This window comes from Schistocerca nitens, chromosome 2 (genome assembly GCF_023898315.1).
Source record: "Schistocerca nitens isolate TAMUIC-IGC-003100 chromosome 2, iqSchNite1.1, whole genome shotgun sequence".
NCBI classification, from domain to species: Eukaryota; Metazoa; Arthropoda; class Insecta; order Orthoptera; family Acrididae; genus Schistocerca; species Schistocerca nitens.
Window position 1 is genome coordinate 252,289,503 of NC_064615.1, and position 26,492 is coordinate 252,315,994.

Consider the following 26,492-nt stretch of genomic DNA (forward strand, 5'->3'; position numbering starts at 1 on the left):
ATAGACTCCTACAAAAAAGAGGGTGCCCAACAGTTTGGAAAAAAACACAGGTCCAGTGGCTGCTCGTGGGTATACATTCTGGGTGTTCACAAATTTTTAAATATTAGGATTCGCTGTATAACAGTTATGCTAGCGGAAATGGAAGTTTCAGGGAAAGTATACCATCACTGGTGATAATGCATTTTCACTGGCCCATTTAGTGGAAGTGGATTACTGATTCCACTTCTGCCAAACAACACACATTGACTAGGGATAGTGCACTAACAGTAGTGAATGTACACCTTCACTGCCCAGAGGTTAGGGATATGAACCATGGCTGTAATAACAAAACAGTCGTATTTCGAAAGTTGCATCTATCACCTGTAGTCCTTTGAAAAGGACCCCTGGCCTCTGTGGACTAATGACTCGACATTGGCCCTCTCATCTCTGCTCTGAGAGGCTTCAGTCAGCATGCATTTATAGGACCCTCAACTAGTCATTCAAGTAAAACTCCAGAAGAAGAAATTAGTCAACAACACGAGTACGTTAAATCGTTAGAAAACATAGTCATTACGTAAAATTCATTTATTGCAGCAAGGACGTGCACCATGGCACTTGGAACTGCATAATACTTTTTTTTTCTTTGCAAAAGCAGCTCAGAGTCTGACATTTTTGCCGGCAGTCCCATTTCAAGAAGCCCTGGCCACTTCCCATCGACTGAGACTCCTCAACTGTCCTCAGGGCAACAGTTTTCTCTGCTGGAACTTCCTCCTCTGAGATTATTCTTAGAGAGCAAGTACTGAACAGGGACCTGAAACAAAATGTAGTTGTAGCAGCAACAACATATCGTATAGTCCCTTCCATATTTATTTAAAAACAAACAATTTACCATCGTGCGTATAGTTGTTCAGCACACCATCTCTTGTCCCGATTCAGTAGAAGCCATCGGCCGTTGTCTGAAGGACGACATCCAAAATCGACCTAGCATCTCCTCTTCCTCTGTCGAAGTCGGGAACTGGAACTCTCACAGTACAGCCCTTTTCCACTGTTGGAAAGCAGCGGTCTGCCGCATTCTTTGCGCTTGTTCTTCTAAGCTTTTGCACGCTTCAGTTCTGACGAGTTGACTCGTCTAAATCAGTCAGTAGTCATGCAGTTTCGCATGTGCAGAAGCTCATTAAAAAGTGCACAAGCTAAGGTGTGCTCGCGACCCTGATTCCAAGTTTCACCGACTCTAGAGGAGCAATGTGTAGCACAGTCCAGGATATTTGTTTCAGATTACCGCATCTACATTTAGTTTAACAGCATTCAGAGAAAGATAACCAATATATCTGCAAGGTGTCAAAAATTAGGGTTTTCAAGTGCTCTTATTGTCTTATACAGCAGCCGGCACTGCACAGGTTACATCCGTCTACAGGAAGGGTTGTAGAAATTATTCACAAAATTGCCATCCAATATCCTTGACGAGTGTTTGTTGTAGAACCTTGGAACATATTCTGAACTCAAACATAATGAAATGTGTCTAACAGAATGGCCACCACCATGCCAAACACCATGAATTCCCGAAGTATCTGCTGCAGCCGTGGTGCAAAAATACGTGAACGGACCAGATCCGCTCACGGCCGGCCAAGTTAGCCGCGTCAGAAACACTACGTGATCAAAAGTATCCGGACACCCCCAAAAACATACGTTGTTCATATTAGGTGCATTGTACTGCCACCTACTGCCAGGTACTCCATATCAGCGACCTCAGTTGTTGTTAGACATCTTGAGAGAGCAGAATGGGGCGCTCCGCGGAACCCACAAACTTCGAACGTGTTCAGGTGACTGGGTGTCACTTGTGTCATACGTTTGTACGGTGAGATTTCCACACTTCTAAACATCCCTAGGTCCACTGTTTCCCATGTGATAGCGAACCTGAAACGTGAAGGGACACGAACAAAAGCTTACAGGCCGAACTCGCCTGTTGACTCACAGAGACCGCCGACAGTTGAAGAGGGTCGTAATGTGTAACAGCAGACATCTATCCAAACCATCACACAGGACTTCCAAAATGCGTCAGGATCCACTGCAAGTACTATGACAGTTAGGCAGGAGGTGAGAAGACTTCGATTTCATGGTCGAGCGGCTGCTCATAAGCCACACATCACGCCGGTAAATGCCAAACGATGCCTCGCTTGGTGTAAGGAGCGTAAACAATGGACGATTGAACAGTGGAAAATCGTTGTGCAGAGTGATGAATCACGGTACATAATGTGGGGATCCGATGGCAGGGTATGGGTATGGCGAATGCCCGGGGAACGTCACCTGCCAGCGTGTGTGGTGCCAACAGTGAAATTCAGAGGTGGTGGTGTTATGGTATGGTCGTGTTTTCCCTGGAGGGGGCTTGCGCTCCCTGTTGTTTTGAGTGGCACTATCACAGCACAGGCCTACATTGATGTTTTAAGCACCTTCTTGCTTCCCACTGTTCAAGAGCAATTCGGGGATGGCGATTGCATTTTTCAACACGACCGAGCACCTGTTCATAATGCACGGCCTGTGGTGAAGTAGTTAAATGACAATAACCCCTGTAATGAACTGGCCTACACAGAGTCCTGACCTGATACTATAGAACACCTTTGGGATGTTTTGGAACGCCGACTTCTTGCCAGGCCTCACCGACCGACATCGATACCTCTCCTAGGTGCAGCACTCCGTGAAGAATGGGCTGCCATTCCCCAAGAAACCTCCCAGCACCTGACTGAACGTGTGCCTGCGAGAGTGGAAGCTGTCATGAAGGCTAAGGCTGGGCCAACACGATCTTGAATTCCAGCATTACCGATGGAGGGCGCCACGAACTTTTAAGTCATTTTCATCCAGGTATCCGGATAATTTTGATCACATAGTGTATCCGTCGGCGTGCATACCTGCCGACAGGTAAAATTGTGGCGACGAGCGGCGCGCACGGACGCATGTCAGCAGAATAGTCAACTGCCAGTGCGAAATGGGCCGCCGTACAGACGCGTGCTTTGAGAGTCTATAATTTCAGTCCACGGATCACGTGGCTCGAGGTTAACGCTAGCTCCCCACAGACGCGTGCGGAAGTTTGTTTGGCGCTTCCCGTTCGTTTCCGCTTTCGCTTCGTCGCGTCTGCGAAATACACGACGCCCCGCGGTCGCGAGAAAAAGGTTCGTTTCGTTCTGGAGACGCGTCCACTGCTCTCCCACGCTCACGCGATCGGACGACGAGGTCGTCACCAAGGAGAGTACACCATCCGTGACCAGTCTTCGAATGGAGCTGTTATGCAAATACAGTTCTCGCTATCGCCGGTTAATGGACATCGCGATCTGATTTCCTTTTTATCACTTGTTCACTTACTCATTGTCAGAATAAATGCACTTTCGGCAAGTGTACCTACCAGTTCTTTTTATCGTACCGTCACCAAAGCCTACATCCTGAGCAAAGAGCGTGGGTGTGACAGTCGCCTCACTGCACGGCTGACATGCCAGCGGCAATACCCACACGTTCCCGCTTTACATCGAACATGTGAAACTCTGAATGAGATTCTCACTCCCCAGCGGAGAGTGCGCTGTTATGAAATTTCATGACAGGTTAAAACTGTGTGCCGCACCGTGACTCGAGCTCGGGACCTTTGCCTTTCGCAGGCAGCTGAGCTACCCAAGCACGATTCACGACCCGTTCTCGCAGCTGCAATTCCGCCAGTACCTGGTCTCCTACCTTCCAAACTTCACAGAAGCTCTTCTGCGAACCTTGCAGAACTAGCAATTCTGGGAGAAAGGATATTGCGGAGACATGGCTTAGCCACTTCCTGGAAGATGTTTCCAGAATGAGATTTTCACTCTGCGGAGGAGTGTGCGCTGTTACTTACTGGCAGATTAAAACCGTGTACGGGACCGAGATTCGAACTCGGGACCTTTGCCTTTCGGGGGAAGCGCTCTTCCATCTGAACTACCCATGCACGACTCACAACCCGTCCTGACAGCTTCAATTCCACCAGTATCTCTTCTCCTACCTTCCACTCCGCTGCAGATTGAAAATCTCGTTCTGGAAACATCCCCCAGTCTGTGGCTAAGCCACGTCTCCGCAATATCCTTTCTTCCTGGAGTCTAGTTCTGCAAGGTTTTCCTGAGTTGGGCACTGACATTTTTATCGCAATTACACATCACATTACTTGGCAAAGAAACGACAAAATATTTCTGCAGTAGTGATTTTAGTCAAGAAATCTGTAGTGCCGCACACCAACATGAAATTACTATAAAAATATCAGTGCCGACCTCAGGAAAATCTAGAAAATGTACACGAAGACGACATTTCTAGATAGAAGCTGGAATCATACAAACATGCTACAACTGTCGATGTTTTGAGTGAATAGGACGGAACGCAGTATCGTACAATACATAGCCTACCAATTGTTTTCAGTAGCTACGAAAACGGATTTAAAACATCTTCAATAGCGGTCGGTTGTGTTCATGAGAGTTAAGATTGAATTTACGGACATTACTATATTTTTGAAGATGGATTTATTGCTTGTAAGAACAAAAAATCTGTCACTAAGGTGCTGCAGTTTTTATACTATTTAAAAAGCACTTCTAAGGTGATCATCAAAGTCAAAATAGTCCCATACTAAGGGAAGCGGGGTAGGGGACCAGGTGGAGGAATGTTACACTGAAACGCCAAAGTAGCTGGTACAGGCGTGGGTATTCAAATACAGAGATATGTAAGCAGGCAGAATACGGCGCTGCGGCCGGCAACAACTATAAAAGACAAGAAGTGTCTGTCGCATCTACATCTGCAAATCACATTTAAGTGCCTGGCAAAGGGTTCATTGAACCATCTTCACAATTCTTTATTATTCCAATCTTGTACAGCGCGCGGAAAGAATGAACACCTGTATCTTTCCGTACGAGCTCTGATTTCCCTTACTTTATCGTGGTGATCGTTCCGTCCTATGTAGATCGATGTCAACAAAATATTTTCGCATTCGGGGGAGAAAGTTGGTGATTGGAATTTCGTGACAAGATTCCGTCGCAAGGAAAAACGCCTTTCTTTTAATGATTTCCAGCCCAAATCCTGTATCATTTCTATGACACTTTCTCCCATATTTCGCGATAATACAAAACGTGCTGCCCTTCTTTGAACTTTTTCGATGTACTCCGTCAGTCCTGTCTGGCAAGGATCCCACACCGCGCAGCAGTATTCTAAAAGAGGACGGACAAGCGTAGTGTAGGCAGTCTCCTTAGTAGGTCTGTTACATTTTCTAAGTGTCCTGCCAATAAAACGCAGCCTTTGGTTAGCCTTCCCCACAACATTTCCTATGTGATCTTTCCAATTTAAGTTGTTCGTAATTGTAATACCTAGGTATTTAGTTGAATTTACGGCCTTTAGATTAGACTGATTTATCGTGTAACCGAAGTTTAACGAGTTCCTTTTAGCACTCATGTGGATGACCTCACACTTTTCGTTATTTAGGGTCAAATGCCACTTTTCGCACCATTCAGATATTTTTTTTCTAAATCGTTTTGCAATTTGCTTTGATCTTCTGATGACTTTATTAGTCGATAAACGACAGCGTCATCTGCAAACAACCGAAGACGGCTGCTCAGATTGTCTCCCAAATTGTTTATGTAGATAAGGAACAGCAAAGGGCCTATAACACTACCTTGGGGGAAAGCCTGAAATCACTTCTGTTTTACTCGATGACTTTCCGTCAGTTGCTACGAACTGTGACCTCTCTGACAGGAAATCGCAAATCCAGTCACATAAATGAGACGATATTCCATAAGCAAGCAAATTCACTACGAGCCGCTTGTGTGGTACAGTGTCAAAAGCCTTCCGGAAATCCAGGAATACGGAATCGATCTGAAATCCCTTGTCAATAGCACTCAGCACTTCATGTGAATAAAGAGCTAGTTGTGTTTCACAGGAACGATGTTTTCTAAACCCATGTTGACTGTGTGTCAATAGACCGTTCCTTCGAGGTAATTCATAATGTTCGAACACAATGTATGTTCTAAAATCCTGCTGTATATCGACGTCAACGATATGGGCCTGAAATTTAGTCGATTACTCGTACTACCTTTCTTGAATAACGGTGTGACCTGTGCAACTTTCCAGTCTTTGGGTACGGCTCTTTCGTCGCATGAACGGTTGTATATGATTGTCAAGTATGGAACTAATGCACTGGCATACTCCGAAAGGAACGTAACTGGTATACAGTCTGGACCAGAAGACTTGCTTTTATTAACTGCAAACATTGCACAATGGGATGGACCTAATCAGCTAAAAGGGTAACGTAATCGTCGGCAGTGCCGCGTGGGGTAGTCGTGCGGTCTGAGGCGTCATGTCGCGGTTCGTGCGGCTCCCCCCGTCGGAGGTTCGAGTCCTCCCTCGGGCATGGGTGTGTGTGTAGTCCTTGGCATAAGTTAGTTTAAGTTAGATTAAGTAGTGCGTAAGCTTAGGGACTGATGACCTCAGCAGTTGGTCCTATAGTCCTTACCACAAATTTCCAATTTCCAATCCTCGGCAGTAACGCGACATTGCAGAGTGTCCATGTGGCACATGAGAACACCGCGGTATGTCGCCCACATCACTCCTGGGACGTAAACACGAGCAAAAGCGGGAAAGAGTGTGCAACATGATTTTTTCCTGTGCTCCGTAGTCCACATGTTATGATTATGTCACACGTCTTCCTGTTACGAGCATTGCATCACTGGCAATGGTTTTGGAATTATTCCAGCTCGTCCTGCAAGTGTTTGATTATGGAGCTACTCTCGTGTTTTGTCGCTGCTAGGGTTCGCGAACGCGATACACAATTCTGCAGTGACTTTCTGCTGTTTTCGACCGACTAATGTTCGTCACAGGCCTCTTCAATGACGGTCTGTGATGATCAGTCAACACACGCCCTGATCGCCGTTGTAACTTAGCGGATTATGTTTTTTCCGAGTTCTCTGTATGGAGTGTTTTCTTCTATACGGTGCCTCTTGAAACACCAAACGGAAGTAGACACCATATGAGCACCAACAATTTGCCTACGTTTGAATTCACTTAGTTTCCACATAATGTACTGACAACTACACGGGACATTGTAGTGACCACGACTGACACTTGGCAAAGCATTGCGGCGTTGTACAGGTGCCGTTTGTGGTTAAAATACAACAGCGCAGCCTGTAGCCTCTGCTAGCATGTGCATTTATATTGTAATATTATTGGATTTCAGCTACTTTGCATGTGAGATATTTGCCATAAAAGAAAAGGACAGCCAACGAGCTGTACGTAAAAATGCTAAGCATCACAGCGCGAGAGTAAAGAGTCGAAATATTTTTTTTTATGTGGGCCTGTACCAAGACACACGTCCACCGTTTAAATACTATAAATAAACACTATGGCCCGCTGGGCGCAGATATTTAATATCATTGCCGCAGTTCTTGATAGCAAGAAGCTGCGAAACAGAAGAAAGAACAATCTATCTTTTGTTAAGAAATATTCTAAAGACTTCATTATCCCTAGTACTTTTGATCGCCGACATGTTAAGACGTACTACATAGCATTGCTACAAGTTGTATTTTTATTTTGTGTAAAAACCGTGTGAAACGGACTGACAAAGCAGCGATTATTGGACTGCGCCATGTACAAAAGAAATATCAGATGTAAGTCATGCATTTATTGTCTATTTGTCAATGTCTAGAAGTTTAAAGCCAGTTTGTTCAAAATATATTAATATTTTATGATGCAGTAATTTTCTTCTTATTCTTTTCTTTCACTAACCAGAAATGATGTTCAAATTGTATATGAGCTTTGTTACAGGTTCGCTCTTTATCGCGGTGTCTCGATTGTATTTGGGAAATCACTAATTTGTTCAACTTCCGATCTGTTAATCTTTCTCTTACGAAATTCTACAAATTTGCTTTCATTTCCATTTTTATATTCAAATAGGTCCCTTAGGTATTTTCATTGAAGATTCTGATTGCTTGAAGACAATCCGGGTAAGAGAGTCCGTTAAGAAAACCCCTTCGCGTAAACAATCCGTACGTCTCCTGAACACAATCGAGAACCGACGCATCGGTGATCAATTAATAATTTCTCTCTTTTTTTAAGTCGTACTAAAAAACGGCCACATAGGATAGCCGTAAGTACGCAATCTAGCGTTAGGTTGCATTTTGTCAGTAAATATTACCGACCAACAGTTACAGCATCACTATTACTATCTACTACTATTTCTTATCCAGAATAAGCAAGTTCCTAACGCCAGAATGTTCAAGTATACATTTACCGCTGTTTTTTACGTATTTTTTTTCGAATCCTTGTAAGATAATGTAGACAGAATATATCATTCTTACCATACGAGATTGGCGGAAGACTGTATCTGTTCACAACTTAATGGCCGTAGACGTTAATTAATGACGAGAACCAAAAAGATACTAACTTACTGATACATCTGCTCGAAAATTGGGAGTGGAGGGACGATCAAAGCTCACTGAACTTATCTGTTTGCTAGCAGGGGAAACTCCCCTTCGCACCCCTGTCAGATTCAGCGGTAAGAGGGTCCTGTGGGCAGCTCGTCAAAAACTGAACGCAGATCAAGCATGAAAACGGGGAGAAAGTGTACTGAACGGCACGGGAACTCAGCATGTTCGGTCAAAGGTCAAAGGGTTAGTTGCCCTCTGTAAAAAAAAAAGAAAAAAAAAAGAAAAAACGTGTAAGTGGATCAGCAATGAACATGAACGAGTGTCATTGAACGTCCGCTCTGAACAAATGAAACGAAAAAACGAACAAAATGAGATCATAAAAAAAATAGTAAGCACGGTGATGAACTGTCAAGCGAGCGAGCAGTGTTCGAACCTTTACTTTTTTTTCGCTTTCGCTATATTCGAATTTGTGTCTGTGTCATGGTGTAACGTCCGTTTGCAACAGCGAGCTGTAAGGCAGGGACCTATAATGACAGTTGATTCTGCACAACTAATCTTCTCTTCATGTATTTCCTTTTAATAACTTTATATGGGTAACTGTATTCGTCTTTTAATGTATCACAATTGGTTTCTATGATAGTTATCAATTTTAAAAGTCTGCTACATGTATTTTACCTAATGTGTTTTTATCAGATTATGTTTTTGCGTAAATGATGGCTACATCTAAGCCCACAGTAGCGACATCTAGGGAGGATGTATGCGAACAGATTTCTGGTAGCTTCTGTACTTCAGTAGCCAGTTGCAATAATGACTGTGTGGACGATGTGGCCTATTCTACACCTTATTTTAGATCTATGCAACGATGCTGTGCTGATTATATTTATATGTTTTAACGATGCCATTATGACCTTGTCACTTTAGGAAATGGTGTAAAAAAGGTACGTTGTACCGTATTTTGTCTGTAAATTCCCTGGTTGTATGATAGTATATTGTGATACGTATTGCTGTATTGTGTTGACACATTGCTCACTAGGTGTATATATTTGTATATTGTAGATCTGAGGATGGTAATTACGGACTGAAACCGGTCATCGTCTAAAGAATTGATATTGTGATCTAAGACTAGAATAAAAACCATTTGACAGTATTGGATCACTGTTTGTATCCGGCACTAGGTCGCAGTTGGTTAAACTACTGCCATGCCTGGCTTACGACAGAGTCAAAAGGCTCTGTAAACTGAAGCAGAAAATCAGTACTGAGTTAATGAATATTAGACTCAATAAGCAGTGTCTTGCAGCATGTGTCACACCGAATTATGCGAAAGTGAACATTAACAACGGTCAGCCCTCGCCTTGATAATCAAAGCCAAAAGTGAGAGGAACTGGATTAGGGCCCAGTTACGTGAATCGTATAAACATAAAGACTTGCTAAGTAAAGGAGCTTTCGACTTACATTTTCAATTAAGTAACGAACTGGCTAGTACTCAGTTTCAGTTCGTTTGGCAAGAAATTTCTAATAGCGTAAGGATTAATGTTGAAAGAATAGAAAAGAGGCATAACAAAAAGTTAGGCGTATTGCTAAAGCGTCAGAAGACTAATGTTGAAAAAGTAAGGATGGCGTTGGACAACATCGCTTTTATGATAGAATAGCTAACTTGACAAATATCGAATTGAATAGGGATGAGAATACTCTACTGAATAAAGGTTTACAACATAGTATCACTCCTAATCCTAATAATCGAACCATTACAAGAATCAAAGCCGAAACTAAAATGGCGTGTGAAGCAGCTAAGATGATGAAACTAGAAGTTGCGGACACAGCCGTTACAGTTAATAAAGCTTTATCCAGTCAGTGTAACTCTTCTAATGCCGTCAATCATGACAGTCGTATCTTAAGAGATCTTAATACAAAGTTAGAAAAAGAGAAGGCAATGGTCATTCGCGCAGACAAGGGTAATACAGTGGTCCTTATTATGAAAAGGACTATATTAAGAAAACAGAGGAATTCTTCTCTGAAAATGAGATAATAGAAGTTCACAAAGACCCAACACGGAAGTTCCAAATAGATTTACGGAAAAAATAGACAGCTCCCAATTTCTGCTTAATGATTACGAAAAGAAATCGCTAAAAATGATGAATTCTAAGCTCCCCAACTAAGATCGCAGGTTAAGATACATAAGAAAGGAAACCAAGTCCGTCCAATTGTTAACAATTTGTCATTGCCATGTTAACTAAATAAGTTTCTTGACGACAAACTTAAAGCAGTGTACACTCTCTCTACCAATTTTGGGGTGAAAAACAGTTCTGACCTTGCTAATGCGATTAAAGATACAGTCTACATATTCCAGATAATGTGACACTAGCTTCCCTAGATGTAATAAACCTCTACAGTAGTGTCCCGATAAAGAAAACGATTCAGATTATTAAACGCAATCTACTTTAAAAAGATTAGTATTGCAGAATACACAGAATTAATAGAACTTTTAGAATTTGCATTAACTTATAACTATTTTACATTCAATGGCAAAATATAGCAACAAAAAGATGGACATGGGATGGGTAACAGTTTGGCTGGTACGTTAGCAGACATTTTCATGAACTACTTAGAATGTAAGTTCTTTGCTATGTTTCCACGACTGAAAGACAAGAATATATGTTATAAACGTTATGTCGATGACATCTTGTTACTGTTAGAGGGGGGCGAGAATGAGGCTAACACATTTGCTCAAGCCATAGGCAGCATGCTCCACAAAATAACGTTTACTTCAGAAATAGAAGAAGCGGGCTCCATTAACTATTTAGACCTTATCATTAAAAAGGTTGATAACAGACATAAATTTTCGATTTTCAGAAAGCCTACATGTACAGATACTATCATCGTAGCCCGTTCATGCCATCCGCCACAATGTAAAACTGCGTTTTTCACCTCTATGATCCACCGACTTTTTAGATTACCATTGGCCGACAATGAATTACGCCAAGAACTTAGCATATTAAGGCAAATTGCAGTACCCAACGGTTTCTCAGCTAAAGGTGTTATGCGCCCTTACAATAGGATAAAAAAACAGAAACTAAATAGTAGGCAGACCCACAGTCATCTAGAAAAAAGAAAGAATAATGAAAACCTGAAAACTATTCCAATGATATTTTACGGAAAAATGTCCCAACAAATAGAAAAGTGTTTGAATAAATCTATGGTTAGATGTGGTTTTCAAGTTAACAACACTCTGAAACTCCGTGTAAAACACAGTATGAGTAAAGATTCTGATAAATTTGACGGTTCTGGGGTTTACAAGATAGTTTGTAGTAGTTGTGACAAATTTTACATCGGTCAAACTGGCCGTTCTTTTAAAATTAGATTCAGGGAGCATTTGCAGGCACATAATAAAACTGCACTGGAAGTGCATTTGGCAGAAGCCGGCCACACTGTAGGAAATATCGAGAGTTGTATGCGTATTCTATACAAGGCAGAGAAGGGTCGCGCTCTCCACTTGTTGGAGGAGTTAGAGATTTACAAAGCCAGAAACCATGAACCCACTAGGGTGCCTAACGCCTACTTCGCTTTGTTTGATAATGTACTACGATAACCAAATTTTTTTTTTTTTTTTTTTTTCTTTATTGAATTTCAATTCCCCCCGAAGGGGGCGGGCTGGCAGCAGCTTACTACGCCGCTCTTCAGCCTACAGAATTTGTGTTAAAAAGATGAAGATAAGAAAAAAAAAAACAACAGTTGGCGAGAAAATCGGAGACTTAAAGGTAAAATGGCAGAAAATTCTAGAACTTAAAACAGAAAACACAGGGTTGATGATACAAGAAGCAGAAAAATAGCAGACAGACAGTTAAAAAAACACGGCGACAGTCTGGTTTCTGTTCGCAAAATATAAAATGCACACCCAGCGACAGCATGATGTCTGTTCGCATCACTGTGGAAAGACGCACAACACCGAACACTCACTTAAACACGGCACTAAAAAGGGGGCACAAACATGACATACCACAGCTGAGAGCGGGTGGGGGGGAAACAGGACAGAAGACGGAAAAATAAAAAAGGGGGGGGGAAGGAGAGGAAAAGGGGAAGGGTGGGAGGGGGGAAAGAAGCCAGTGGAGAATGAGGACCCATAAGAGGGGTGGGGGGTGCTGAGCAGACGGGCCAGGGAGTGGGGAAGGCAGAGGAGGGGAATGCAAAAGGACTCGGGGGGGGGGGGGGGGGGGGAAGGGACCTAGGGGGAGGATGGGCGGGGAGAAAACACAGGAGGGAAGGGGGGGAGGAAGAGGGAGCCCAGGGAAAGGACGGAGGAAAGGAGGGGGAGTGAGGATCAGAGTTGATAGGAAGGATAAATGGAGGGAGAGAGGGCATCATCCGGGAGGGGGAGTTGACGGAAGCCACCTTGGGAAAGGAGATGGAGGGTGTAGAGATGGAGGGTAGGGGGGACACAACGGTGAAGACGTGGCAGGGGTCGGGGATGGGAGAGGAGAGGAGCAACCAGGGGGTGAGGGGGTTCAAGACGGCGGGAGGTGTAGAGGATGCGGATATGTTCGAGGAATAGGAGGAGATGGGGGAAAGGAATGAGATCATAGAGGATCCGCGTGGGGGACGGGAGGCGGATACGGAAGGCGAGGCGGAGTGCATGACGCTCAAGGATCTGGAGGGACTGATAGAATTTGGGGGGGGCAGATATCCAGGCAGGACTGGCATAACAGAGGATGGGACGGATTAAGGATTTGTAGGTGTGGAGGATGGTAGAGGGGTGCAACCCCCATGTCCGGCCAGAGAGGAGTTTGAGGAGTCGGAGGCGGTTGCGGGCTTTGGATTGGATGGAGCGGAGATGAGGTATCCAGGTGAGGTGACTGTCAATGGTGAGGCCAAGGTAGGTGAGGGTGGGGGTGAGGCGGACAGGACGTGCGCAGACAGTAAGGGAGAAATCCAGGAGCCGGAAGGAGCGAGTGGTACGACCTACGATGATTGCCTGGGTCTTGGAAGGATTGAGTTTCAGGAGCCACTGGTTACACCATGCAGCAAAAAGGTCAAGGTGATTCTGGAGAAGGCGTTGGGACCGTTGGAGCGTAGGAGCGAGGGCGAGGAATGCGGTGTCATCAGCATATTGCAAGAGGTGTACTGGAGGGGGGGGTTGGGGCATATCTGCCGTGTACAGGAGGTAGAGGAGAGGGGAGAGGACAGAGCCCTGGGGCACACCGGCAGAGGGGTAGAAGGTGGGGGAATTGGCATTGTGGATGGTAACATAGGAGGGGCGGTGGGAGAGGAAGGAGGCCACCAGACGGATGTAGTTGATAGGAAGGGCGTAGGTTTGGAGTTTAAACAGGAGACCGGGATGCCAGACACGGTCGTAGGCCTTTTCGAGGTCAAGTGAGACAAAAATGGCGGAGCGACGGGAGTTAAGCTGGAGGGAGAGGAGATGAGTGAGGCGGAGGAGTTGGTCATCAGCAGAGAAGGAAGGTCGAAAGCCACATTGGGTGTTTAGGAGGAGGTGGTTTTGGTGGAGGTGAAGATGGATGCGCCGGGAAAGGATGGATTCCAAGAGCTTGCTGAACACCGATGTGAGACAGATAGGACGATAGGAAGAGGCATCAGACGGAGGCTTATTGGGTTTGGAGAACATCAGGATACGGGAGGTTTTCCACAGGTCGGGATAGAAGCCAGTGGCAAGGATGACATTGTAGAGGGTGGCAAGGAGGGAAAGGAAGGAGGGAGGGCAGTGTTTGAGGTGGCGGTAGGTAACGCAGTCGTGGCCGGGAGCAGTGTTGCGTTTAGTGCGGAGTGTGAGGCTGATGTCCTGTGTAGTGATGGGAGTGTTAAGTGCAGAAGGTGGGGTGTGGCCCAAGTACTGGAAGCTAGGAGCAAGGGGAGGAACAGAGGTATCCGTACGGTCCATGACATCGGGGAAGAGGGAATAATCAAAGTGGGGATCGTCTGGGATGGAAAAAACATCAGAGAGGTGGGAGGCAAAGTGGGTGGCCTTACTGAGGTCGTCAGGAAAGGGACGGTCATTAAGGAGGAGAGGGTACTGGGGGGTGGGGCGGTTCCCAGTAAGGCGGTGGAAAGCAGACCAATACTTGGAAGAGTTGATGGGGAGCGTGGTGTTGAGTTGTGTACATGTCTGGCGCCAGGCTCGGCGTTTCTTCGCAACAAGCAGGTTGCGGATGTGTCGCTGTAATTGCCGGTGGCGGGTAAGTGTATCCCGGTCACGAGTGCGGAGAAAAGAGCGGTAGAGGCGGCGGGACTCTCGAAGGAGAAGGACGGCCTGTGGAGGCAGGGCGGGGCGGTGAGGGTGGATGGCTTTGGTGGGGATATGGGTGGCGACGGCGTCAGACAAGGTCTGGTGCAGGAAGGCAGCAGTGCGAGAGATGTCATCAGGAGACTGGAGGGTATGGTCGTGGCCGTCAACCTGGGTGTGAATGGAGTCCCGGTAGGCATCCCAGTTGGCACGGGAGTAATCATGGACAAGTTTAGGAGGGACGGCAGGGCGAGGAGCGTGGCGGGGATGGCGACCGTTAGAGATAGTGAGGAGGACAGGAGCATGGTCACTGCCAATGAGGTCAAGGACATCCGCGGTGATGCGCCCAAGGAGGTTTGGAGAGGCAAGGACCACATCAGGAGTGGTGTTGGATTCGGGCCGGGAGTGCTGAGGCAGGGGAACCAGGTCTCCCTGGAGAGTGGTGAGAAACTGATGCCACCGCCGGAGGTCGGCAGGATCACGGCTGTGGATATTGAGGTCGGCGGCAATCACGTAGGTGGAGAAGGTGCGGTCAATGTGGGCCAGGAAATCGTACGGGATGGGGGTGCGAGGGCGGACATAAATGGTGGCACAGGTGATGGTAAGGGTGGGGAAGAAGAGGCTGAGGGTGAGATGCTCAGCAGGATTGTTAAGGAGAGGTTGGGGCCGGACAGGGAGGTGCTTGAGGTGGCCTATAGCAACTCCGCCACGCGCGAGAGGGTACGGGTTATCGGTGCGGTGTAAAGTGTAAGGAGCCGTGGAGATGGAGATACGGGGTTGAAGGAAGGTTTCATTTAGGATGAAGGCATCCACGCGGTGCTGATGTAGGGTGTGGAGGAAGAGGAGTTTGTGGGTGGGCAGGGAGCGAATGTTGTGGTACAGGATACGGTACGGTTGTTGTCCCATGGGAGTGGAGAGTTAGACAAGGGTGGTGAGGGGGGTGAAGGTGAAGTGGGCCTGGTTGTGGGAGTATGTGGCATAGGTGGTAAGATGGAAGATGGAACGGGCAGCAAGGGCGATTTGGGAAAGAGTGTGTGAGCGCTGGAAGGGGTGGATGTTTTGGAGCACTATGGTGGTGAAGCGGATGATGTCCTCAGCAGTAGGGGGAGGGCGGAGCGAGTTGTTGGGGTGGATGGGGTCATCAACAGGACGGACAGGCACGGTGAGCTCAGGGGTTACTGGTGGAGGTTTTGCTTTACACTTCGAGGAGTAGGTAGGATGTGGTTCGTTGCAAGTGTTGCAGGAGGGGGGAGCGGTGAGGTTGGGGCAATGCTTGAGGAAGTGGGAAGCTTTGCAGTGGGGACAAGTAGGGGGGTTTTTGCAGGCAGAGGTAACGTGGTCGTTGTAGGTGAGACAGCGTTGGCAGCGGTAGGATTGGACTGGGGAACGGGAGGGGTCCACCTTATGGCGCTGATTGTAGATGAGGGCTCCCTCGGTGAGGAGGCGGTCAATGGAGGAGGAGGATTCGGTGAATATCCGCATGAGAAAAGTCGGCCCGGCATCATTGAAGATGCGACGGGCCGAGCGGATTTCAATGTCGGGCCGGGAGTTGAGTTCCGCCAACACCTCAGCCTCCGTGATCACGGGGCTAAGCTTCGTGATCACAGCGGTGAAGGTTGGCGGACGCCGGGGAGGTTGAGGCTGACGGGGAGAGGACGGGGTGTGATAGGGGGTGAGGGTTGCACGTTGGCCAAATTGGATACGGGGGATGCGGGAGAGGAGATCGGTGTGGAGGGAAGCACTGGGGGATTTTATGAGGACCGAGTCCTTGCGAGGAATCAGCTGGGAGATGGGAGCATTGGGGTAGTATTTCCGGATGGCGAGGGTGAGGGAGCGGGCATCAAGGAATTGAGGGTCAGGATTGGAGAGGACAAAGGTGTGGGTGGCAGGCGTGGCGGGGGCGGGGGTCGGAGCCGCGTCCATGGGGGTGGGTGGGTCACGGGGGTTGGGGGTTTTTTTGGAGGAGACTGCGGGGGAAGGGTCAACATTCGGGCGCTTTGAAGGTTTCGTGGGCACGACCGGGTGGAGAGGGGGCAGGGGTACGGGTTGCAGGGGGAGATGGCGGGGGGCAGGACCACCCTGAGCAGCGGATGACGCAGACGGAGGGGGCGTGGGTGTCACTGAGACTGTGGAACGGCGAGCAGAGATCCGTGCGGGCTTGGAGCCTGTCGGAGGCGGTGCGGGGAGCGGCGGAAAGTCAGTAGCTGTCGATGGGGCGACAGTGATAGGGGAGGAGGAGTTGGGGGTGGTGACAGCCGAAAGCGGCGCAGGGGTGGGGTGGACAGGGAGAGAAGGAAGGACGGGAAGTGGGGTGGAGGAGGAGCTCCATGTGATGGTGGTTGGAGCAGCGGAGGGAGAGGTGAAAATGATAGTGGTGGTGGTGGTGGGTTGGGACATGGTGACGGCGCGCGAGAAGGGCGGCGGCGGCAACCGGTAGGCGGCGGCGGCGGCGGCGGCGGCGGCGGCGGCGGCGACGAGCACCGGCAGGCGGCAGGCGGCGGCGGCGAGCACCGGCAGGCGGCGACGGCGGCGGCGAGCACAGGCAGGCGGCAGGCGTCGGCGTCGGCGTCGGCGGCGGCGATGACCGGCAGGCGGCGGCGGCGGCGAGCACCGGCTGGCGGCAACCAGGCGGCGGCGGCGAGGAGGACCGGACGGCGAGCAGTAGTGACGGAGAGCAGACGACACGGCAAGGAAAACGGCGAGAATCTTCCACGTCGAAGTCGCACCCTGAGAGTAGCCCAGGCAGTGAAACTCTTCGATGAAGACGAGAGGGAATCCAACCCTCGAATGTGATAACCAAATTATGCCTCGTGTATTTATACCTAGCCTTACTTGGTTATTTATGTCGAGAACAGTAGGCATTCGCCTTACTTCCATACATTAGTCGCTCTAATCCTGAAACTGATCATGTCGTATACATACTGTATAGTCATACTATAAAATTGTATTTATTGACTGTTAATATGCTGTTTAAACCTTTTCTGTAGGAGACATAACACGATGTATGTAAAGCCCTCTAGTGGTTGAGTTCTTAAGATCGGTGCGCGCCAACATAACATCCTAGCAGCGGACCCAACAGAGGGCGCTGATCATTGATCTGTCTTTTTTTCAGCTGTCATATGGACATTTTATCTTTCATAGGGAATTTGTAGGTTGCTACAGCCAATGTATTACGTATATTAATTGTTGACCATAAAATCACCATAAAAAGGGTCGGGTCTATTCTCTCCATATATTTCCTTTAAATAATGTTATATGGGTAACTGTATTCGTCTTTTAATGTATCACAATTGGTTTCTATGATAGTTATCAATTTTAAAAGTCTGCTACATGTATTTTACCTAATGTGTTTTTATCAGATTATGTTTTTGCGTAAATGATGGCTACATCTAAGCCAACAGTAGCGACATCTAGGGAGGAGGTAGGCAAACAGATTTCTGGTAGCTTCTGTACTTCAGTAACCAGTTGCAATAATGACTGTGTGGACGATGTGGCCTATTCTACACCTTATTTTAGATCTATGAAGCGATGCTGTGCTGATTATATTTATATGTTTTGACGATGCCATTATGGCCTTATCATTTTAGGACATGGTGTAAAAAAGGTACGTTGTACCGTATTTTATCTGTAAATTCCCTGGTTGTATGATACTATATTGTGATATGTATTGCTGTATTACGCTGAAAGACACACTGCTCACTAGATGTATATATTTGTATATTGTAGATCTGAGGATGGTCATTACGGACTGAAACCGGTCATCGTCTAAAGAATTGATATTGTGATCAAAGACTGGAATAAAAAACATTTAATCTATTAGCAGCCGAAAGGAAGTGGTTTCCGAACGCAAAAGGGAACCCACAAGCGTTGCTGACAAGGCGACAGGTCAACCGAATCCTCCAGCGGAAAACACGTCTGGTGTGTCAAACACGGCATTAGTGACAGTACGTGTATCATACGGTAGGAATCTCTTACAGAGGCACCTAATTTGTAGTCTGGTGAGTGAGTGAGGTATGTCTCCTTGCGCGATTTAGGTGTTCGTATGAATGTGATCACTCCCAAGGAAATGATAAAAACATAACTGTTTGTCACATAAGCTACAACAAATCAACGCAACAGTTTCACAGTCATGCAGTTTCTCTGTGCTCTGTTAAAAGATATGTTTTTAACGTGTTTGAAGATGCGCTCCGTTTTGTAAGTTTCGACTCTTGAATTCCTTTGCTGTAACTAGTCCACACCCGTTTATTTGTTGTTTTCGTTTCTGTGAGACGTCTATGTGGTATCTCACGTGCTCCCACTATTCATCACGTTTACTTACGACGGTAATTTATTCTTACCTCACGACTAATATTCTCTAGCCAATTTATGATACGACAACCGCCATGATTGCAAAAAGAGAACAAACATTTCAGTAATCGGACGGACAGTTCATAATATTGTTAAAAATAAATAAATAAATGGCAATGGCCGAGCGGTTCTAGGCGATACAGTCTGGAACCGTGCGACCGTTACGGTCGCAGGTTCGAATCCTGCCTCGGGCATGGATGTGTGTGATGTCCTTAGGTTAGTTAGGTTTAAGTAGTTCTAAGTTCTAGGGGACTGATGACCTCAGATGTTAAGTCCCATACTACTCAGAGCCAATAAATGGCATAAAGGACTTTTGAACACAATTCGTCTGCTTTACAGTCCACCACCGTCACGTCGCCACCGTTATTATTTTTCCCTGAATATTGAACTTGTTAAGCTCGGACCGTTCACTGTTCCTATTTTGCTTTTTTTCCACAGTTCAGTACATGTTCTCCGTTTTTTCATGCTTGATCTGTGTTCAGTTTCTGACGGGCTACACTGGGCCATCTTAACGCTAAATCTGAGAGGGGATGGGATGATGAGTATTCCTTTTAAGTTGCACACCTATGTTCCTTTTTTTTCTTCTTTATTGTGATTTCATTCCCCTGCCCCATATGGGCAACGGCACAATCCGCCGCTCTTCATTCGAGTGACATGACAACTGAAACAAGAATAAAATGCTACATATATAAGGCGATAAAAAAGAGGAACACAAAACAGAGTAAGGGGAGATAATGGACACAACTATGTTCCAGTTTGAATTCAATTATAACTCGTTGCGGAATGACAGTAAAGACAGCAACGAGAAGAGATTGGAAACTGCAAAGAACATCAAATAGAATGTTAGGAACAGATATGGACGAAAGAATAGAATAATGAAATGAACGCAACGCGTTACAGCGACAGCTAGAGGAACATGAAAGCTGTATTGTTAAATGGTTCTTATGCAAAGCAGAGCAATAATAAGACGTCAGCTAAATACTTGTTGTCAGCTACCACACAGAGAGGCCACGAGATGGCAGTTGTGTCAGTGTGGATAAGTAATACTGAAAGGGAGTTGGCGTGGTGATGGAAGTAAACCACAGTTGACATAGTTTAATTCCTTGTCGTGTTAAGTCAGTGCCGCCATTAGACTGTTGTTTATTTGAAGTGTTACATTTACACTTACACGATCATGATTTCGGCTTCAAAGTGCCATTATCAAGTGTTTTAAGATGTAAGTAGGCTGTATGAAAACCACTGACTGTGCTGTGTGCAATCTGTGGCTGGTTTGCGTTGTTGTAATATTTGCTACTGTAGTGCTGGGCAGCTGGATGTGAACAGCGCGTAGCGTTGGGCAGTTGGAGCTGAGCCGCCAGCAGTGCTGGATGTGGGCAGAGAGATAGGAAGAAGTTTGAGAGCGGACGATATGGACGTGTGTCCGTCAGAAAAAGGCAATTTGTAAGACTGGAGATATATATATATATATATATATATATATATATATATATATATATATATAGTTCATGATATCCAGTCTTACAAATTTCCTTTTTCTGACGAACACACGTCCATACCGTCCGCTCTCAAACTTCTTCCTATCTCTCTGCCCACATCCACCACTGCTGGCTATATATGATATAAATTAATAGAGGGAAACATTCCACGTGGGAAAAATATATCTAAAAACAAAGATGATGTGACTTACCAAACGAAAGCGCTGGCACGTCGATAGACACACAAACAAACACAAACATACACACAAAATTCAAGCTTTCGCAACAAACTGTTGCCTCATCAGGAAAGAGGGAAGGAGAGGGAAAGACGAAAGGATGTGGGTTTTAAGGGAGAGGGTAAGGAGTCATTCCAATCCCGGGAGCGGAAAGACTTACCTTAGGGGGAAAAAAGGACGGGTATACACTCGCACACACACACATATCCATCCACACATATACAGACACAAGCAGACATATTTAAAGACCAATTGGTCTTCCCTCTTTCCTGATGAGGCAACAGTTTGTTGCGAAAGCTTGAATTTTGTGTGTATGTTTGTGTTTGTGTGTCTATCGACGTGCCAGCGCTTTCTTTCGTTTGGTAAGTCACATTATCTTTGTTTATATATATATATATATATATATATATATATATATAATTACTTTTGAACACTGTTAAGGTAAATACATTGTTTGTTCTCTATCAAAATCTTTCATTTGCTAACTATGCCTATCAGTAGCTAGTGCCTTCAGTAGTTTGAATCTTTTATTTAGCTGGCTGTATTGCAGTAGTTCGAGTAACGAAGATTTTTGTGAGGTAAGTGATTCATGAAAGGTATAGATTATTGTTAGTCAGGGCCATTCTTTTGTGGGGATTATTGAAAGTTCAAAAAAATGGTTCAAATGGCTCTGAGCACTATGGGACTCAACTGCTGAGGTCATTAGTCCCCTAGAACTTAGAACTAGTTAAACCTAACTAACCTAAGGACATCACAAATATCCATGCCCGAGGCAGGATTCGAACCTGCGACCGTAGCGGTCTTGCGGTTCCAGACTGCAGCGCCTTTAACCGCACGGCCACTTCGGCCGGCGATTATTGAAAGTCAGATTGCGTGGCGCTGAAAATATTGTGTGTCAGTTTACTGTTGTTCAGAATAAATAAAGAGAGAAATGTCTGAGTATGTTCAGTTTTGCTCAGCTATTTGAAAATCAAATAAAGTAAGAGGTTTTATCAGCACAGTAATTAATAATTTTTCCAATGGGGACGTTTCAAAGTGTTACACAGTGCCTAAGATGGCATACTTTCGTATTTAAAATACAGTATTAGACACACTGAGTATCTCAGTGATAAAACAAAGCAGTAGGCTTTACCAGAAATATCGACCCTTAGACAATGTGTCTAATAGCGTATTTTAAATACGAGAGTATGCCATCTTAGGCACTGTATAACGCTTAAAACACTTGATAATTGCACTTTGAATCCGAAATCATGATCGTGTAGGTGTAAATGTAACATTGCAAATAAACAATAGTCTAATGGCAGTACTGACTTTAAAGAAATATATGATGACTGTGGCCCCGTATTATGAAAAAAAAATATAGTTTAGTTCGGTGTTAACTCTCACCTGGAAGTGTGGACACGCGATCGCCCGCCACTTCCCTCACACTGGTCTGCGACGCTTCGGCCTCCATAGCGAGCTACCAGCTGCACCGATCACCTGCCACTACGCGCGAACACTTGCTACTTGAGGTCTGCTGCGCGTATTAAGCAACCGCAGCGTCCCTGGCCCTGTCTCAGAGCCGACTGCAAGGAGGAGGTTGGGCCTGAAGTGAAACGGAATCCAGTTGGCTGGCGCAGTGACGTCACTATAAGAGCAGGGCGAAGCAGCGGTTGGAGGAGCGAAAGGATCTTAAGCACAAAAAACTACTCATAACTGTAATAAGTGCTCATATAATTATTTAAAACAGTTGATTTACATGTTTAGACGCTAGTAGTAGATGAAGGACGCCACTGTCACAATTTCACTCATCTGCTGCAGCCTCCTTTTGCATTTTAAGCCTCATATTAAGGAAGCGCACGCGAATACTTTGTTCTAACATACAGTATGATGATTTCTGGTGAAAAACCAGCATATGTAGTTCGGATAGCAGCGCAGATAATTTTTACTTTATATCTTTCCTTCGAAATTCTTTGCAAACCGTTAAATTCATTAAAAATTAGTTCAAGCTATGAGGATTTATGTATCGAGTCACCTGTCAGAACTCTGAGCCTACCGCGAGATAGGTCGTCAGCCCACCAAAAATGTTCCACATCTATTGGAGAATGAGTTAAAATAGCACTAGTCGGTGTGCCCAGTGTGTCGTCATAGTTTTTTGCACGATTATGCGATGTAGCCAGCTAGGTATCGGAATCCTTCTTCAGAGCAGTCAGGTCCCTCGCTGACAGCTGATTCTTCTGGTGCAGGTTGAAGAGGAAATCTTGCAGTTCTGTTTCACCATCTGCCATTTCCGGTGTTTCGCTCATGTGTGCAAAATTCCTCTGAACGATTGTGACGTCAAGAGTCCAGAACAGTCTTCTGCTTCTACCATATTTCATAGAAGAATATCATGAGCACTGTGCCCCAGGAATAGCAGCTGAAACCAACGTTCCACTTCTGTTGAGGAACGATTCGAGTGAAAATGATAAAGTCCTCTTATCTGCGAGAAAAAATTCTCCTGCCCATCCTGGCTCAATTGTTCTTTCGTGAACATCCTTGTGCATCCCGTAACCACAGGATAACGTATTCTTGTCGTTGGATCTTCGGACATTCAGGATGTCAAATTCGTCGTCTGCAACCTGAAAACCTCTAAACCTCTGCTTCCTCTTCTTCGGGCATCAGGTTTCAAATGGCTTTAGCCGTCGTACTCAAAAAAAGTTGCATAGCTAAATAAACCCTTTGACGTGCTCTGCCCTTGACACTGAGGTGAATTTGTGACAGTTTAGGACACAACTTCATTTCACTCCTATCTAATGCGAGCAGCCTTTCTGCAATAGATTGGTTAACAGTTTTCCCACTTGGAAGTCTTATTCCACCTTCCAGAATGGTGTTCCTCATTAATTTAAATAAATGTGTAACATTTCAAAACACCCAGAATGTTTTATTTTCATATTGCGGATTTGGGAAGCGGGAATTTGCCTCTGTTGCATTAAGACCTTTCCACATAGATCGATTTTTTGTGCCGAGATCACACTCTACTGCAACAACATTGTAGCCAACATCTTGTACGGAGCAGATGACAATGTTTAATGATCAGCTGTTATCTCTGTGTCAAAATCATAGTAGACTGGTTGCTTCCATCCTGAAAACAAACCGCGTGTCGTAACAAACGGCACGTTAAGGTGCGGCCCTACAACACGATTTTCAATAGAATCGTATGTAATACTAATGTCTACATTCAGTTCGTCGAAAGCGAGCGCATATACACGTTCAGATTTTGACAATATAGATGACTGGGCTTTCATTAGCTGCAAAAGATCTGTAAGCACATCAGGAAAGCATCTGAAAAAGCGTAATGTCTATCTTTCCAGCATTGATAGTCAAGGAAGCGGGAAACCAAACTGATTCCGTGTAAACAAATAAAGACTTCCTAGACACAGTAGGAAGAGTAACTGTTTTACAATGTCCTCTCTTTGCCACTTTGCTTGTTTCTGTCCACTCAGTAAGCAATTTATCTGCGTTCTTGAAAATAATTTGCATAGTATTCCAGTCACCTTGTCCTGCACGCGCTTCTTTTGATACTTGCGCAACACAGACTTCCACTTTTAGCTTCAGACACTTCTCGCTATACCTCACATAGCTGCCAGTTTGTTGTTCCTACATTCGAATACTTCCATACGTTTACGAAATTCACTTTTTTTTGTTTTTTAGGAGACGCTGTAGTCAGGTGCTTGAGTGCACTTATGCATTGTCTTCCTTGCCTAAAACCCGTCTGCCCTATTCGAATAAACTGCATCATCTGTATTCGTGTTACCACTTTCACTGGGGACACTTTCTGGTATGTTTACACCCAAATGGTTCAAATGGCTCTGAGCACTATGGGACTTAACTTCTAAGGTCATCAGTCCCCTAGAACTTAGAACTACTTAAGCCTAACTAACCTAAGGACATCACACACATCCATGCCCGAGGCAGGATTCGAACCTGCGACCGTAGCGGTCGCACGGTATAATATGATAAAATAATGGAATAGGTGATAATAAAATGTTGAAATGCGTGGCTTTTTAGAATGTATTGAATTAATGAGATTAATTTTTCGGCATGAATGACAAGCTCAATAAGCTGAGCTATGCCTGGAAATAAGTTCGTATTAGTTCATATTATTTTGCAAGGCGAAGTAGTTTCTTTCTCCGCTGTAGGTTTGTGCTTACCATTCTTTATAATGCTACGTTTGGTTGCCGTGTTCACCTTTGAAGTCTTGACCGTGTTCCCATTAAGCTTATCGGATCTTCGTAATTTTCCAAAGTACACAGGTGGGCTTCAGTTCTTGTAATTATTGTACTATTTGAAATAACAACTCACACGACCTTTCTGTTAATAAAACAATACTGTATTTTTCTAAACGGTGCACATATGAAATACATACTCCTCACTTAATTCATAGCGACCCCAAAATGGCGGCCTACAATTACTCGCTAAAAATGGCGTGCTTCTCACTCGTTCACTAGCTGAGCGCGAATCCTTCCTTCCTCCTACTGTTACCAGAAAAAAATCCTCTGTTTTTTAACAACTGAAAGTCAAAAAATACATGACGGTAGGCATAGGCTCTATGATGGGCTACCGCTTCATCTTCTCTCTTTGCCTTTAAAGAAGACGAAAACATAAAGGAAATGCAAAAGGTTTATAACAAATGCCCTCCTACTGTATACTGTCGGAAATAAGTCTCTTTATTTAGGGAGACAGTATACAGTAGCCTTATTAACCTTGGGGCTCATAGTTCAGTCACTTGGTGCACGTCAATGGAGTTTTAATACCCTTATGCTACTACAAGTATATCTACAAAAGCTCATTTTCTCGGCCATTACAAATTCATACAAATAAATACACTCACATATACTTATATCACGTAATTACATTCACATATATTCATATTACATATCGCACGTCCATGGCATGCTAACGTCGTAGTCTCTTATTTCTCCTTAGACGAAGCGAGGTGGCGCAGTGGTTAGCACACTGGACTCGCATTCCGGAGGACGACGGTTCAATCCCGTCTCCGGCCATCCTGATTTAGGTTTTCCGTGATTTCCCTAAATCGCTTCAGGCAAATGCCGGGATGGTTCCCTTTAAAGGGCACGGCCGATTTCCTTTCCCATCCTTCCCTGACCCGAGCTTGCACTCTGTCTCTAATGACCTCGTTGTCGACGGGACGTTAAACACTACTCTCCTCCTCCTCTTATTTCTCCTTACATTTGTTAAGCAGTATTACCAGGGGGAAAATGTTACATTTCTTAAATTGTCCTTTCACTATATTTTAAAAAGTGTTTTTCTCCTTGGCTTTTGGTTCATTAGCCATTCTGAGAAGCTGTCCTTTCGGCACACGTTATTTCATTGTTCGCTGCACTTATGGTCAGCAGCAGGTCATTGTTTAACGCGCCCGACGCATGACGCAAGCGCCACGTGAGCAGCAGCACTGCCCGCGCACACACTGTAATGTCGCTCCAGGCTCATGAAGTCGGTGTTGTAAATGCCCTCCAGTCCGGAGACTGGATACGACGGATTCAGCTCCAACGCTCAACCCGAAGAACACCAATACCTCATCTCGCGCTTGGGGGACTGATGACCTTCGCTGTTTAGTCCCCCTTAAACATCCCAACAACCACCACCATCATCTCGCGCCTGGGCGAGGTTTTCGGCCAGTGACATTGAAGGTAAGAGCCGCACTGCAGGATACGGCATTATCTTCCGTCGTGCATTATAGTTCAGCGGTTTTCACACCTCAACTTGTGGTTATACGGACTTCCTCTGATATCTCCGTCGCACATGCATCACACTCTCTGTATTCACTTTGCTAGACTGTAGC

The 26,492-nt window shown here is 45.4% G+C and overlaps 1 protein-coding gene and 1 non-coding gene across 4 annotated transcripts in view; one reads left to right on the forward strand and one right to left on the reverse strand.

The window, feature by feature from the left end:
* Positions 1-22,224, reverse strand: part of LOC126235977 (sterol O-acyltransferase 2-like) — a 263,506-nt gene extending 241,282 nt beyond the window's left edge. For all 3 annotated transcript variants that reach the window (XM_049944956.1, XM_049944955.1, XM_049944954.1), the window contains exon 1: positions 22,058-22,224. In XM_049944956.1, coding sequence (XP_049800913.1) covers positions 22,058-22,124 — 67 coding nt within the window. In that variant the 5' untranslated portion in view covers positions 22,125-22,224. The remainder of the gene's footprint in view (positions 1-22,057) is intronic.
* Positions 22,225-25,619: 3,395 nt separating this feature from the next.
* Trnaa-cgc (transfer RNA alanine (anticodon CGC)) lies at positions 25,620-25,692 on the forward strand. Its single transcript has one exon. It is a non-coding gene; the product is annotated as a tRNA-Ala (tRNA).
* Positions 25,693-26,492: the final 800 nt, after the last annotated feature.